The 16,204-nt window shown below is 40.6% G+C and overlaps 1 protein-coding gene across 2 annotated transcripts; it reads right to left on the bottom strand.

Moving 5' to 3' along the window:
• Positions 1-5,756: 5,756 nt before the first annotated feature.
• On the bottom strand, positions 5,757-15,377 carry LOC121604724 (zinc finger protein 497-like). Of its 2 annotated transcripts, XM_041934304.1 has the most exons (12): positions 15,242-15,377; positions 12,933-13,101; positions 12,358-12,824; positions 11,431-11,617; positions 10,917-10,969; positions 9,976-10,141; positions 9,788-9,880; positions 9,566-9,643; positions 9,378-9,464; positions 8,868-8,945; positions 8,108-8,350; positions 5,757-7,908 (listed from the first exon to the last, which is right to left on the bottom strand). In XM_041934304.1, exons 1-12 carry the CDS (start codon positions 15,248-15,250, stop codon positions 7,118-7,120), a joined length of 2,421 nt encoding a protein of 806 aa, XP_041790238.1. In that variant the 5' UTR covers positions 15,251-15,377; the 3' UTR covers positions 5,757-7,117. The 2 variants fall into 2 exon arrangements, with proteins under 2 accessions (XP_041790238.1, XP_041790239.1); XM_041934305.1 differs by lacking the exon at positions 15,242-15,377 and having other exon boundaries at positions 12,946-13,075.
• Positions 15,378-16,204: the final 827 nt, after the last annotated feature.

Here is a 16,204-nt window from a genome sequence, read left to right as displayed (position 1 = left end):
TTGAGGGAAAGATTTTCTTTAGTATCGTAGCACAGAGGCTGGCTAAATACTTAGAAAGGAATGGTATGATAGATACGACAGTGCAAAAAGCAGGGATACCAGGATTTGCGGGATGCTTAGAGCATACTAGCATGATTTGGCATCAGATTCAGACAGCTAAGAGGGAGAAAAGAGACTTGAATGTTGTATTTTTAGATCTGGCTAATGCGTTTGGGTCAGTGCCACATAACCTTATTTGGAGTTCCTTTGACTACTTTAAAGTGCCGGAGATAGTTGTTAACTTGGTGAAAGCATATTTCCAAGACATCAGACTGTGTGCAAGTATCGCAGAGCTCACAACAGGCTGGCAAAGATTGGAGGTTGGTATTATGGCAGGATGTACAGTGTCCCCGCTAGCTTTCACAATGGCTATGGAGGTAATTATTAGGGCTTCCAAGTGGGTCGTAGGTGGAGAGAGACGGCAGAATGGAATGCGTCTTCCACCAATTAGGGCTTATATGGATGATATGACACTGCTAACTTCAACAGTGCCATGTACAAGGAGGTTGTTAGATAAAGTCAATCAGAATCTCAAGTGGGCTAGTATGAAGATTAAGCCTAGTAAGTCAAGGAGTATTTCAATATACAGAGGGAAAGTAAGTGATAGAAAGTTTGCTATAGATGGTGAGGAAATCCCAACAATTAGGGAGAAAGCAGTTAAGAGTCTAGGACGGTGGTACAATGTGGACCTGAATGATGTTGAACAGGTTGTGCAATTTAGAAAGGATGTTGCAGAAGGGCTGGAGAGAATAGATAAATCAGGGCTCCCAGGAAAACTGAGGTTGTGGTGCTTGCAGTTTGGCTTGTATCCTAGGTTAATGTGGCCAATGTCAGTATATGAAGTCCCATTATCTGTAGCAGAGAGAATGGAAAGGCTAGTTAGCTCTTATATTAGAAAATGGTTGGGTGCTCCCAGGTGCTTAAGCAATGTAGCTTTGTATGGGAAAGGAATGCTTCAGCTGCCAGTATCCAGTCTAACAGAGGAGTTTAAATGCACTAAGGTTAGGACAGAACTTTTATTATCTGGGAGTAAGGACATGTTAGTTAGCAATGTGGTTCCGAATCCTTCTGGGGGGAGGAAATGGAACCCAAGGGCAGCAGTGCAGGAGGCAGAGGCAGCTCTTAGGCATGCAGAAATAGTAGGAAATGTTCAATTTGGCCGGGGAGGCTTGGGGCTTGGCCCAGGCAAACCAGTGTGGAATAAAGCAGGTCTAAAGGAGAAAAGAAAGCTTGTAGTGGAACAGGTGCGTAGGCAGGAGGAGTTGTTAAGAGGGGCAAAAGCAGTTGGTCAAGCCAAACAGGGACAATGGTTGAATTGGGAAGGTGTTGAGAAGAGGAAACTTAGTTGGAGGGACCTGTGGAATATGGAGGAAGGCCGTATTAAATTTCTGATAGGGGCGACATACGATGTGTTGCCAACCCCGCAGAACCTAAGTCTCTGGGTACAGGGCGATCAATCGTGCCCACTCTGCTCAGGTACAGCAAGTTTAAAGCACATTTTGTCAGGTTGTAGAATTAGCTTATCACAAGGCCGGTATACATGGCGGCATAATCAGGTGCTGAGAAGCTTAGCCGCAGGCATTGAGGAGAGAAGGAAGCAGGTGAATTCTGGAAGTTCTAGAAAGGAGAGGTTAGATGTGCAGTTTGTTCGAGAGGGGGAGAAAAATAAAGCTGCTAAGTCAGGGAGAAAGCAGGGAGGTGGCTGCCTGGTAGGGGCTGATGATTGGCAAATGCAGGTCGACTTGGGAGGACAGCTAGTTGTGCCCCAGGAAATAGTTTATAGTAATCTGAGGCCAGACATTGTCTTATGGTCCATGAGTAAAAAGACTGTGTATTTTATTGAGTTAACAGTCCCTTGGGAAAATTCAGCGGAGGCAGCTTATGAAAGGAAGAAGACTAAGTATGCAGATTTAAAGACAGAATCTGAGCAGAGGGGATGGAAGACCAGGGTCTGTCCGGTTGAAGTGGGGTGTAGAGGTTTTGTTGCAGGGTCAGCTGTTTCACTGTTGAGGGAGCTGGGAGTGCATGGGCAAAATTTAAGAAAGACAGTGAGGGAGATGTCAGATGAGGCTGCTAGGTCTAGTCAGTGGATATGGATCAGGAGAAATAATAGTAGTTGGGGGGTGAAATAGGGACAGTGGGGGGGCAGGCAGAGGACATGCATGCCTAACCCGGCAAGAGAAGAGGTTAAAGTCTGAACAAGACACCTCTCCTCTGCTCTGCTTTCCCCGCCCCATCTTCTCGCTCTGCCAATAGGAAGAGAACCAGGAAGTTTAGATAAGGTGGGGGTGTGGCCAGCTAGAGTCTCTCTTTGGGACCATGCGGCCTGTTCAGGTGAGTTTGCGTGGTAAGACACAGAGTTGGCTTATTTTTTTTATCTTTTTGGTTGTTTTCCTGTTTTGTCTGCTTCTTGAAGGAAATGTTAGGGTTTGTTTTCCTGCTCTGTTTGCTTTTTGAAGGAAATGGTAGGGTTTGCTGCTTCTTGAAGGAAATGTTAGAAGAGGCTGTTAAATCTAGTCTGTGGTTTAGGCCTCCACCTTCAGCACCTTCTAAATTTTCCACCCCCTACCCGAACAAGGGTCTGTATCCAATCCCTACTTTCATCTTTTGACTCTACCTCTTTATTTTCTATCCCCTACCCGAACCAGGGTTTGTATTCCCACCCCGCTTTTTTCTTGGTGCAGTTGGTGAGAGGCAGGGGTAGATGATGGTAGTGTGGCAATCGGCAGTTACATGTGGCATCTAGGCCTGTGGTAGCATTGTAGCAGCTAACAATAGCTAAAGCGGTGAGAGTATGATAGTATCTTAGCAGTTAGTATTGGTAGCTAGCAATTAACATTAACAGTATAGGTGAATCTAGCGTTATTGTCTTCTTCTGTTCCTCTTAGCAGGTAGCGGTTAGCACATAACATAAGCTAAATGGTAGCATCGGAACTGTATTGTCTTCTTCTGTTCTTCCTAGCGGTTAGCAGTAGCATTAGCAATAGTTAAATGGTAGCATCGGTACTGGCCACTACCTGGAGCATCTCTGGGTCAGTTGAACGTGGCGGTGCTGTTTGGATTGTGTAGGAGCAGTGTGAACTGGCACTAGGGGGGGTGACTCTGGGACGCCGGAGTTCACTGCCTAACCTCCTGGAGGTGTAGTGGGACTAAGTAGGCGAAACACTGTTGAAGGGAGGTTTCCACCTGATGACCCCCAGAGACGTGTTAGGAATCACTGCTCTTTGGCAGGTATAGAGGCAGATTAGAGCTCCAAGGTTCTTCACTGAGAATGAATCCTCTTTTTGAGCACAAGTATCTTGTGTTTAAATTAACATGCTTATCAATAAGCATAAGCAAGACCTACAGTGTGTTTACATTTTATTATTATTGTTTGTACGTCAACAGACGTTGTGGTTGGAGTAAAAGTGAACCTTTTGGGGGGGGGAAGTAAACTGACAAAACATAAACAATGGGTCAAAAACAGTAAAAGAAACAGGAAACTTTTTACGTACTTATGTATTTTCTATTGATCCTATATCCCTGCTACATTGTGCCACAGTAATTGCTGGAACACAGCCACAATTAATGCTATTCTGTCGACCTGGTCTTTTCCTCCATTGAAAATGCAAACTATCTTGTATAAAGAGAGAATGTTGTGATGAGAGGATATCAACTTAATGAAAAAAAAACATGCAGTTCATGTTCTTCATTTTATTTTAATAAATTCTCATTTAAAATTTGTGTTGTCACATAAGAAAAATGATATTTCAAGTCATATTTTTAACTTCCAATGATGGCCATGTAAGAGAAGGTGCAACAACTGCAATTCTGATACAAAAAAAAAATTCCTACAATGGTAGAAGTAATGTTAACACAATTATCCTGCTAATAATTGAATGCATAAAACAGCTAATATTTATGTATTGATATACAAAAATAAAAGTTCTGACCCAAAAAGTTACAAGCTTTTGATTTAGAGGGCCCTGATAGAGGGCAGAGCATGTACGAAAAGAACACACAGAAACAAATAAAATTAACAATGTTTCACAATGATTTATTTTCTTAAATACGCAGTAGGACTGTACACCACATAATGCATATGATTACTACCACATTGCTTGGCCAATCACTTGAGTCATATGAAAGATATTATATTTCACATGGTAAAAAAAGATCAAACCGTAATATCTTTACTTTTACCTTTTAAATACTCTGACTATTGTGAATTCCCAGCTGACATCAGTGATTATTTACCAATAACAACTGCTGTTTTGGTCTCCCCAAGGGTTTTGTTGGAGGTTTTGGCTTCTTGTCGTGAATCTTCAGATGTGCTCGATACCCTTGAGAGTAATAGAAGCACTTTCCACACTTCTCACAAGTATACGGTTTCTCTCCAGTGTGAACTCACAGGTGAACTTTTAGATTGCAGGCCTTGGAGTAAATTTTCCCACAGATTGAGCAGAGGCGAGGCCGCTCTCCAGTGTGAGTCTTGAGGAGCACGTTGAGGCGTGACGACTGTGAAAACTGGAATCACTGCGATCAGTGGACTGGCTTGGTGGGCAAAGTATATCCAGAGCTGTGTTGCATAGTCACTTTTATTAAACATGACTGTCTGAGTATAAACTGCCACACAAAGGAGACTTGGCTGGCTGACAGTTATGAGAAAGGAGTTGCTGTGAACATTTTTCCCATTGGCTATTGTGGTAGCTAGCTTACATGTTAGCGGCTAGCTCATCATCTGCAGTAGTTTACCAACCAGAACTGAGAGTAGTCACTATGTTACCGAGCTAATAGAACCACATGTTTCTTGAAAGCACATGGATGAATGTCACTTTTTGGTGTGAATGGGGCCTTTAGGGCACAGCTTACACAAGATCAACAATATTTATCAATTACAGTTTCTACACATGTATAGAACACAACTGTTTCACTTTCCACAAGCACAAAAAAGCATCTAGTTAAAGACGAGGGAGCTTCTCGTTGCCTCTGACCTTTGTGAACTTTCATGTGTGTTTTGAGGTTTCCACTCTGGGTGAATCCTCTTCCACATACGAAGCACGTGAAAAGCCTTTCCCTGAGTGAATCACAAGCTGTGGAGCTGTGTTGTGAGAGAACACTCTCCCACAGGTCGGACAGTCGTAGTTCCTCTTCAGTCTGCGGGGGCGTCTTAGGTGCTCGCTTTAACTCACATTCCCGAGTCTCAGCATCACCACTGTTAGGGTAGCAGAAGATGTTTCGTGTCTTTAAAGCAGCAGCGGTACACCACAACAGTTAGCATGAAGCGCTACCAAAGAGGGGGGAAAGCTAGGTTCAGGGTTGCCAGACCGGAGGAATAAAATCAGCAATTCAAGCTGTCAAATAGAACCCATACCGGTTGTCTGCTAACATCCCTAAAAACATCACTTTTAAGTTTTCAGCAGTAGCGTCAGTTCATGCTATTATTGTAAAACTGCACTGATGAACATTTTGTCAGATAAATATCTACTGTCCATAATTTATGTCTTGATATTCTTAGACTCATTAAAAACACAGAGTTGGGTGTCTAAAAAGTATAAAAGTGCATGTTTCGACTAATTTTAACTTTTCATGAGACTTTACAAAGATTTAACTGATTTCTACTCAGAGGAAAAATTAACAAAATGTGCACAGCAATGCTTATAAATTATAATTAATTTCCACAGCTGGACATCCATCTTATTAGTTTATTCTTTTGGACACAGTTGTTGTATTTTGAAGGTGCATGTAACAACTCCTATTAGGAGCTGTATTTTGATTACAGATTAGTGAAAATGGGTCAATCCTTGAAGGTCACACACAAGTCTTGACAAGTTAATGACTTAATGAGAATCCTTTAGGTTGTTGTAGAAATCTGATAACTGTGAGGGGTTTATATTGTTTTTTTGTGAATCTGTAAACCAAATGTAAACAAACCTTTTTTTTTTTACATTAGCTGTAGACTTTCTTAAAAGGGGATGATAGTTACAGCTCTGCTGTGTAAACATTTCACCCGCTTTGAAATGAAACCTCAAACTGATCCATCCTGCAGTTTCTGTCAATGCTGCACAATCAGCTTTGACAACCACAGCTGATGTAGTCGCACCACTTTTACAAATTCTGTCTTCGTTATAAAGTATTTCACTCACCAGTTCACTCACAGGGTTGAAGAATGTTGAAAGTTGTCAGTTTCCTCTTTCATAGAACAGGAGGCATATCAGCTTGAATGTATGCCAGTTATAGTGTACTCAAACGTTGGGGAAAAAATGATCAATCATTAACTAGAAATACCACCCTGCAGCTAAAAAAGTTTTAGAGGTCATATAGTAAGTTGAATGGAGATGACCTGTGAGTATTCAAAGTGTAAACCACGGTGTACACCACTTTATCTGGAGGATCAAACATCTGGTTAGTCAAAAAGAGAAAATAGATGACATATTCAATCAGTGTCAAAAATAACTATTTGCATCCACTGTGATTAAATATTTCAATAAAGAGTATAGAACATTAAAAAAAATGAAATATTTTTTGGCAAAAATCTGAGAATTTGTTTGCAATAAAATTATGGACAGCAAGTTATGTTGCAGGAGTAGTTCAAGTTGACAACAGCTGCTGTTCTTTAAAGACTTTAAAGATAAATTATCACTTTAGGAATAAGCAATTTAGATCATCCCGCTATGATTGGTGGTGTTTTTGTGCAATATGGTTTGTAGAAAGAAATTTAGAAAAAACCTGAAGCGTTTCTGAAAAATTTCTGTATTCCATCACCATGGATTTTAAAATAACAAGGCTATTGTGCATAATTTTTTAACATTAAATATTAGTATTTGGCATGCAGGATACAAAGGCACTCAAATTGTACAGATGGGCTACTAGAGAAGAGTAAACATAAAAACATGGGTACAAAACATGATTACAAGAAAGACGACACAGTAAATTCTTGGCAATCCACACCGACTCTGTAGCACATATTTTCAGACACAGTAATCTTCTCTGCTGTAGGTTGGAGGAATGGAAGGAAGTAGATAAGGAAAGAAGCGCAATTCACTGTAATATTTTCAAACACAGTTAACAACAAAAAAAAAAAAAATGCATCAATAGATCAGCTGTGGTTGTCAAGCCTGGCCTCTTGCTTCGGTCTACCGAGCTGTCTGGTTGGCCCGATTCGTCTTCCAGCATGTGTGCGCTGATGCTGCCGCAGACCCTGGCGGTAAATGAAGCTCTTGCCACATTGTCCACACTCGTAGGGTCTCTCTCCGGTGTGAAGCCTGTGGTGCACCTTCAGTTCCTCAGCTCTGGAGTAGCCTTTCCCACAGACACTACAAATGAAAGGCCTGTCTTTAATGTGGGTCTGGTAATGTGCTGTTAGGTACGAGTTTATCCGAAATGTCTTCCCGCAGATGGAGCATGCGAACGGTCTCTCCCCGGAGTGCTGCATCTCATGCAGCTTGAGGGACGAAGCTGTGTGGAAACCTCTGCCGCACTGGGAGCAGAGGAATGGTTTCTCCCCAGTATGGATGCGCTGATGAATTTGTATGTAGCTCTCGTTGATGAACCTCTTTCCACAGTCAGGACATGAGTAGGGCTTGTCCTTGATGTGGGTTTTCATATGTTCTTCCAGCTTTTCTTTTTCATTGAACTGAATGCCACAGCGGCGGCAGAAGAAAAGCGGTGATGTGCTGTGCTCCGCTGTATCTGATTCACCACCTGTTTCTGAGTGTGTAGTAATGTGGTGTGCTTGTAAAGCTGACTGACTCTCACATTTTTTTCCACATTCCAGGCAATGGAGGGACGACCTGATCCTGGACTCCCCCGGCAGAGACTTCAAGTATTCAGAGAGTTCTGACGCTATGGGATTCACCTCATCGTCAAACTCCACAGCGCCCTTGCGACCTTCACAAAGGAGAGACAAATCACGGGTTACACTTCAAGTATAACAATCTTTGCATTGTGTAGGACTTTAATTAGACTTCACTTGTGGTTCACAATGAGCCAAGTACTGTACTCACACTAATTCCAAGGTGACTGAGTTGCCAGTTTTGGGCAATACATACACATGCACATGCACAAATAAAGTATAATCCAGTCTCACCTAAGTGAACTTTGTAGTGCGTTTTCAGATTCCCCTTCTGGTTGAAACCTCGACCACAGATGGAGCAGCAGTAAGGTTTCTCCCCCGTGTGGATCAGCTCGTGCCTCTCTAGTTTGTAGGCATGAGGGAACTCTTTGCCACACACAGAGCAGTGGTACTCTATCTTCTCTTTGGGCTTCTTCAGGAGCTCAGGAGGGATTTCGATTGGAACACGAACCATCTTTCTACCAGGTCGCTTCTTCCCTAATTTGGGACAGAGAAGGTGAAATAATGACCTCTGTGTTATTTTAAAATCCAATCACAAACCAAACAGGTTCTAAGTTAGTAGACTTTATTTGTTTGTTGCTGTAACTCTTGATGAAACTCAAAGTCACTCCACGTTGCATAAAACAGGTTGGGCTGAAACTGCTGCAGCTCTGCATTTAGATCACTATAAAATGATGATTCTGTAATCATCTGTGTCTTCTTTGTGTTGATGAGTGCTTTGTAACATTGGAAAACATCCAACACAGGTGAACGTTAAAAAACACAGTTCCTCATATTTGCTGTCAGAAGCATATCTACCTTTCTAAATCACTGCACCAGGTTTGTTTAACTGCATTCAGCCATAACAGCAGTACCTTTAGTCTGTCCTACCATTGTTTGTTTCACCAGTTAACACACTGGTGAAACTGAGCCAACCATGAGATAAAATGCTAGTAGCTGAAGCTGCACTACCAAGCTGGTTATTCACTCCGTGGACCATTTTATTTGCTCTTACCAGCAGAACCACCCGTGTTTTCTCCTTCTCCTTCAGCAGATGGTTTGGTTTCCCTCCTCCTTCTGTGAGGTCGCTTTGCTGATACAAGAAAAAAATGTGTAATGCTTTAGTTAAAACATGAAACTGCTGTTAAACTGGGTGGGGTATCCAAAAGCTATTCAAAATTGGATTCACAGTATTTAAAAACCAGTGATTTGTTAAGAATTGATTTTTTCAGTTCTGCTCATCAATGCCTGAAAGAGAAGTCTAGACTCAAATATGTGTTTGAAACTTAACCAAACTTCTTGGCAGAAGGGGTTTTCTAAAAAAAAACAAAACACTTTTTTCCAAAATCCATAGATGCTCTCTTTTACCATTCCTTCACGCAATATTAAAAAGTGAATCCCCACAAATGTCCACATCTTTATATAGACCCTTTCAAATAATATGAAATGAACCAGAATCAGTGAGCTGAATCGGACTTAACCAAAACAATACTTGTGAAAATTTTTTATTTTTTTCTCGTCTTACCAGCAACACGATGGACAGTTTTTGAGTTTACTTCTGTCGATTCTACTGTGGTGGGTAAATTTCTCTTTCTTCGGGTACGCCTCGATACTGTAAGATAAAAAGTAAGACCTATTATAACAAAACAACACATGCAAAATTAGCATTTCAGATGCATGAACATCACCACAAAAATCAAGAGGAACACTCACTTCCAGGCTCGGCCTCTAAGTCTTCACTGGACAACAGTGGAGCTGAGATCTTTCTTCTGCCCCTTCTTTTTACTTTTACTTTTTTTACAAAGAAAAAAAGCAGAAACAACGACTGAATTAACTCTTTCTTTGACTCTTCTGAATTCTCTTCTCTACTGAAATCTGCTTAAACAAATATTGTGATTGTGCATTACATACGTACATACAAATGACCTTACTCACCAGGACCTGCAGGGACGTCTTTCTCTGTGTCTGAGACATCCAACGACACCACAGTTATTTCTGGAACCTTCTTCTTTCTTCTCGGTCTCTTTCCTGGTAACATTGCGTGCAAAAAGACCACCTCAGAACTGAGTTGAAACTGTTCTACAACCTGTACAGTTTTCATTTTTCTTTTGACTTGTGTTTACCACGATACAAGGAAGGGACAGCTGCCATCTTTACTACTCTCTCTTTTTCCTCCCCTTCTTCCCTTTCTTCATCTTCCCCCACAGACACAACTTCCATGAGGAGCGTTGGACTACTGCTGTCTCTCTGGTTTTGGCCTTGCAGCTGAGACTCAGACAGGATGACAATCTGTGATCATAATCAATGAAAACCATCAGAAATATGGCCCCCAAACCTTCCCTGGGTAACAGTGCTTAAAGTCTGCAAACATGGCAGAAGATTTTATAGTAGAAGTTATATGATATAATCCAAACTATTCCTCAGTATCATTGTAGTGTCATTTTTCTTGTGGTATCTGTTAATTAGTAATCCTGCCTATTTGTCTACCTGCAGTGAGACTGAAGACACGCTGGCGACTAAGCTTTGGTTCACTGTTACACGTTGATGCTGACATTTAAAGGTGAAATATAGCATGAAGCAGAAGTTACACTCTGGTATTCCAGTAATCAAGAAGAGTTAAGTCAGCATCTGAAGACTTAAACAGCTGTTCTGTGTGAAGATGTCAACTCTCCTTCATCCCTACACAAAAGCACTAATTTTAGGAGTCAAAAATACAATTTTGTGGGACTTTAGGGACAAATATGACAATTCATGTGACAAGTGGATCATACAATAAAACATTTCCAACTCAGTGTTTTCAAAGACATTTTCATTAATTCCCACTTTGTTAAACTAGAAATTCTGCATTGAAAAATTCAACTTTTCTCAAGTTCTGCAAGGTGCATATTAGCTCAACTCTACTGTCGTTCTGGAGGCTGTATATTTGGTGCTGATAAATAGAATTATATTCAGTGTTACTATATGCTATATATGTAATCAGAGGTTTCAAGAGACTTGAAGGGGACAGCCCTTTGCTATGCTTTTGTATCTCAAAATTGGTTAACTATGTCTTAAGACAAATTACCTTGCTAGGCTGAGGACTTTCTGTGCAATCAGAGCCTCGGTCAGGACTGTCTCCTGGAAAAATCAAGACAGCTGACTCAGGTTCAGAGATACCTGACATGACAACTGATATTCAACAGTTTATGCCTTCAGGCTTAGCATAAATGTCTGCATTCTAGATAAAAAAAACAAAGTCAACATAACGATAAACTGAATGCAAACTGTATTTTACTAATGCTGTGCACTGTGATCATCTATTAAACAGTGAATGTGAACAAAAAGATAACAGAAAACAACAGAACTAAGGCTGTGTACAATAGAGTTTTCATCAATCTTAAAGGTCTTGGAATTACTTAAATATATTTGGCTGCTAATTCCAAGAAACTGTCTTATATTTTTAACTGCTGCTTAAAATATTCTTTACCAAATAAACTCACATGGGAAACAGAAACAAGAGTGGCCCCTTGAGTAAATAAATGTGTACTGTTTGTACAAGTCGTGGCTATGCAGTTAGCGTGCTATTATGAATCACTTACTGGCATCCCATTCAACCACTTCTCCATCAGAGTTGATTAAACCGCCTATTTCTTCATCTTGTTCCTCCTCTTGTGCCTCCTCCTCCCCTGCCTGCAGTCTGACAGTTAAATGGAGCGTTTGGTCCTCTAAGTTTGCAGATGCCATCTTCAGTCCATGTGACATCAGGGGTTTATGTTCAGGAGAATCCTAAAAACAGAACACAGTGAGAAAAGGCATTAACATTGGTAAAGGCATAACATCTGTATCTTTAAGGAGTCCTTACCCACAAATCAAATCTGATAAGAAGTAGTGACACCAGATCTGGACATTTCTCTCATGTGGTTTTTATGCACAGTCACAAATATAAAAAAGGTACAGAACAACACCTTTGAAACTTATCTGTCTACACTGTTTGACAAATAAACTAAAGTCAAAACATAATAAAAGTATTAAACAAAACAGTCATTGGGCCTCATGCTGAAAAGCTTGTATTCTTCTCCTAAAACACCTCTTATTTTTTTACCATGAGGCTTGTTCAAGTTTTCCAAGTTGGATTCACCAAAGTCTCGTAACTGGACAAGCTTGTAGTGAAATCACTCCTTTCAGCCCGACTACTGTCACCTGTTCATGAGGAGGTGCACGTTCGAGATATGTGATCATTGGTATAATCTACTCCCCTACAACTGCCATATATGGCTACCTGTTCCGCTCCGTTTGTGGACAAGTTTCAGATGGAGCTTCAGGTCAGTCCTGCTGTCAGAAACCAGCAAATGAAAACATAACACATTTAGCAATCAGTCATTAGTGGTATTACAGGACCACTTTGTTGTTTGGCCACTACTAGATGAAAAGAAAAACAATAACAAGATAGAAGGTTTTTCTCTGCTAGCTACTAATGTTTGCATTACATTATATAATGAATTTCTACAACAAGTATTTTTACATACTGTTTGACAAGGTGCTGATCTTTTGGTCTCATGTAGTTCTGCTTCTGTTGGCAAAGATGTGCTTTGTTTTGCGTCACGGCTCTGATCTTGAGTGTGACACTCATCCACTGCATGTGTTCTCTGATGGGACTTCATGTTCGTTTTGCGACTGGCGGACGTCTCTCGTACTGTGTTATTGCAATGATGCACAGTCACATTTCCCGGCACTTTTCCACATACACAGGAAATCTTCGGTTTCTCAGTAGAGTCCATGACCATGTGCCTGTGCCGCTCCTCTCTGGCAGAGGAGCTCTGCCCGCAGAGAGTCGGGCCACCAGACTCCTCTGAGCATTTCTCCACCAAATATACTCTCTCGTGTCTCTTCACCCCGTATGAAATGGAGCTCTCCTTCCCGCATGCTTTGAGGAGGGGAGGACAAGGGTGTGTCGAAGTATCTTCTTTTTCTCCCTCGGAGCTGAAGCTCTCATCTGTGTTTAATATCACAAGACAAAACAAAAACATGAAAAGTCACAATCAAGTAACTGTGTATATGTCATCTAGTAAGGGTTTGCTGATATTTAAGATTTTCCACTCACGATTTTCACTCACAGTCCAGCCTTCCTCTTCCTCTTTGATGATTACTTGAATCTCTGGTGTCTCACAATTATAGTCAGGGCTTGCTTTTTTTGAATCATGTTGTGGTGAATTCTGGTCATCGTAGTTTTCATTTAAACTCAGTGACAATGGATCTTGGAGTTCAGGATCCTATTAAGAAATAAACACAGATGCAATCATGCTCAGCAACCGATGCCTGCAAGGCAAGCTGCAGCAAAGCTCAGAAAAATTTAAGATATGTGGCCACCACAAGTTTGGGGGAAGCTGCTATTAAAGGAAAAATGCTATACATAATAATACAAGTTTCATTTGGTAGAAATAATTCTGAAAATACAACTTCTAAATTCTGTATATGCTAAGAATTATACCCAGTAGGGCCCTTAAAGCTTAGCACTTTGACAACTTCAGCCTGAAAAAGGTTGGTAATGCCATATTCAAGACAGCCCATCAAGACAAAAGCCTCACTGTTACATCTTGGGTGCGTTCATATATTGTTCCAAGCATGTGGCCTGCATTGCCAGTCCTGCAGTCTCACGTTTAACTTACAGTCTAATACACACCTGGTAGACAGTTGTGTATGAGAAAAAATATTGAACTCCAGTACAATGTCAGCATTTTGTTTAGTGTACGAGCAATGATCGATCATGGCCCTTTGTGAGGCATTAAATTCAAAATATGAAGCACCATCTTCATTTTCGAGCCACAGGCTGTAATAGTCAATCTAAAAAGGAGTAAAACAAATCAAAGGGATGGAAATGTGCTGCCTTTTTTGAACTAATCCCAATAAATATTACTTGTTTGTGCCCATTAAGTACTCCTTGCATATGAAAGCATACCAGTGTGCACCTGTGGGTTGCCAGAGCAGGTTAACCTACACAGCTGGGAGTAAAGGTTGCACTGATGAGTCAAGGCTTTACAGTTCACGATGAATCTACATCGAATCTATATGAATAATTTTACATTTACATTTACAATATAACCAAGTAAACCTTAACAATAAATAAAGCTATCAAAAATTAAAGCAGATGAATAAAGTGTGAAATTAAGTGAAACAAGATTAGATAAAAATATAAATTGTCCTAAGGATAAAAATGATGTAAGAGTTAGATTGTTCTGCATGTATTTCCAGTTTGCAGGTGCACAGTAAGAAAAACTGGTTCAGTTCAGTAAGTTCATTAAAAGCAGCTGGCATCAGCAACATGATCCAGTAGGGAGGAGTTAGACAGGTACTACATACCTGTATGACTACTGTACCATATCATACTACATACCTGTCTAACACCTCCATCCGAGTAATGTATGTAGGCAGACAGTATATTTCTAGTGCAGTTGATTCTGTTTTCATCTATGCATAATCAACCCAGCAACCTACCTCGGTGTACAGTACACAATACTATCTACTTGTACTAATATACAGTGTATTACTGTGGTAATATCTTTGCACAATATATACTCAATAACGTTACATATTAGAGGTCTAGTTCAGTTTCTATTTTCGTTCATTTTTCATTCAATTTAATGTGCATTATTAAAGGCTTATAGTGTTTGAGTTGTAGTTTTCTCACCTACCTCGAGTCTTATCTATCTATCTAACGGGCAAAAAGTCAACATTTGCTTTGATCACGTTTAGCTAATGTAGAGTGATCAAGCACAATGCCACAAAAAATATTGGTTGGGTTAACAGCGTTTGTGCACCGGTTTAATGGAGGGCGCAAGCGACCGAGCTTTTGAAATAACTTACAGTACCAATAACACATGCACGCAAGCAATAACGTTAGAGTAGGCTCCTGGATTAAATAAACTTGTGTTTTGTTAGTTAAGCAACCATTATCCTTTAAACCACAAGCCGTGTGTCTAATATTTTCTTCACTAACACTTGGAAACAAAAGAGGCCCTACTGCTTCCCGAGAATCAGAAGCAATCAATTGTAAGTTCTACACGTTTCTGAAAGCATCGTTTGTTAGTTAGTTGGTTAGTTAGTTAGTTAGTTTACCCAAAAACGGCACTAGCTGACTAGCTAGCAACCAATCTACTCTGATAATCTGTTGGAAGTGTTGTTAAATATAGGCGCAAAAGGCCGTTAATATAGAGACCGATGTCACCCCAGTCGACCCAAGCCTAACAATGTACTTCTTATTTTTCTGCGCACCAGGTTAACGAACTGTAATGTCATCTGTTAGCAAACGTTAGTTTACTGTAACAGTTAAGCTAAATCCAAAATCCCGGCAAACGACAGTCTGCTGTGCAATAATACCCCGAATAGCATTTAGCGTTAAGTTGTCTACGTTACCTCAAACATAATGCGCCGGATTTGAAGGATGTCATAAGAAAACCAGGGCGAACAGTAAAAGCAGCTAAGTTGTGGCGTTATTCTGGATAAGGGCAGCTGTCAAGAACCAACCCTACAGTGTTTGCTAGCTTAACTGTGTTGCGCCACCACTTCTTCTTCTTTTTTACCATCCGTAATGGCAGGTCACACCTGGAAGGCGTATACCGCCACCTACTGGACAGTACATTTTACCTGCTAGCGGTCAACGACGAAGCCACTAATTTGGATATAATTAGGGTCTTCTAAACCTTGAACACCGACATTTTGGGGTTGTGACCCCATACAATCAAGTCTACTGTGGTGTTGTGAGCACTTCAACCAAGGTGTGATTTTTCCTTCGCAAGATTAATGGTCAGTTTCAAGCTGTGCAATTTCAAAAACTTTATTTCAAGTAGGCCTACCCAGAATTCTCTCTCTCTGGTATTAAAAGTAAAATATTTCAGTGCTATAAACGGCTATTATTTGCTTTCATACATGCATTACTGTTCAAATTGTACTAGAAATGAGTTACTCCATCATCTATATAATCTTATCTTTCGCAGGGTGATGCAGATTTTCCATAATTTGCCCTAGGGAACACCATACACAAGTCTCCTGTAGGGAAAGTTCTCATCAATATTTTCATGGGTTTCTGCTTCATTGAACAGTTCACCTTGAAAAGAGATCACAGGGTGTATACCTATAGTTTACATCCTGCCCCCTGTACAGTTTGTGCACACCACTGTTTATTATTTGTATTTATCCATACACGTGCTGTAAGTATGGAAGTATAAAGTCATAACCTTTTGGAAGTGTGTACTGGTGGTGATTCAACACTAGGCCATAACTCACTAGAAATACTATATGGTCTCTTCCTGTACAGGCAGAGCCAACGTGTAAGTTAATAGGTTACTGTTTTATTAGTACCGTGGTCAGGAATATCTC

The sequence above is a fragment of the Chelmon rostratus genome, chromosome 3 (assembly GCF_017976325.1).
Source record: "Chelmon rostratus isolate fCheRos1 chromosome 3, fCheRos1.pri, whole genome shotgun sequence".
Taxonomy (NCBI): domain Eukaryota; kingdom Metazoa; phylum Chordata; class Actinopteri; order Chaetodontiformes; family Chaetodontidae; genus Chelmon; species Chelmon rostratus.
The sequence above is the reverse complement of the archived record's forward strand: the minus strand, read 5'-3'. Positions and strand labels throughout refer to the sequence as shown.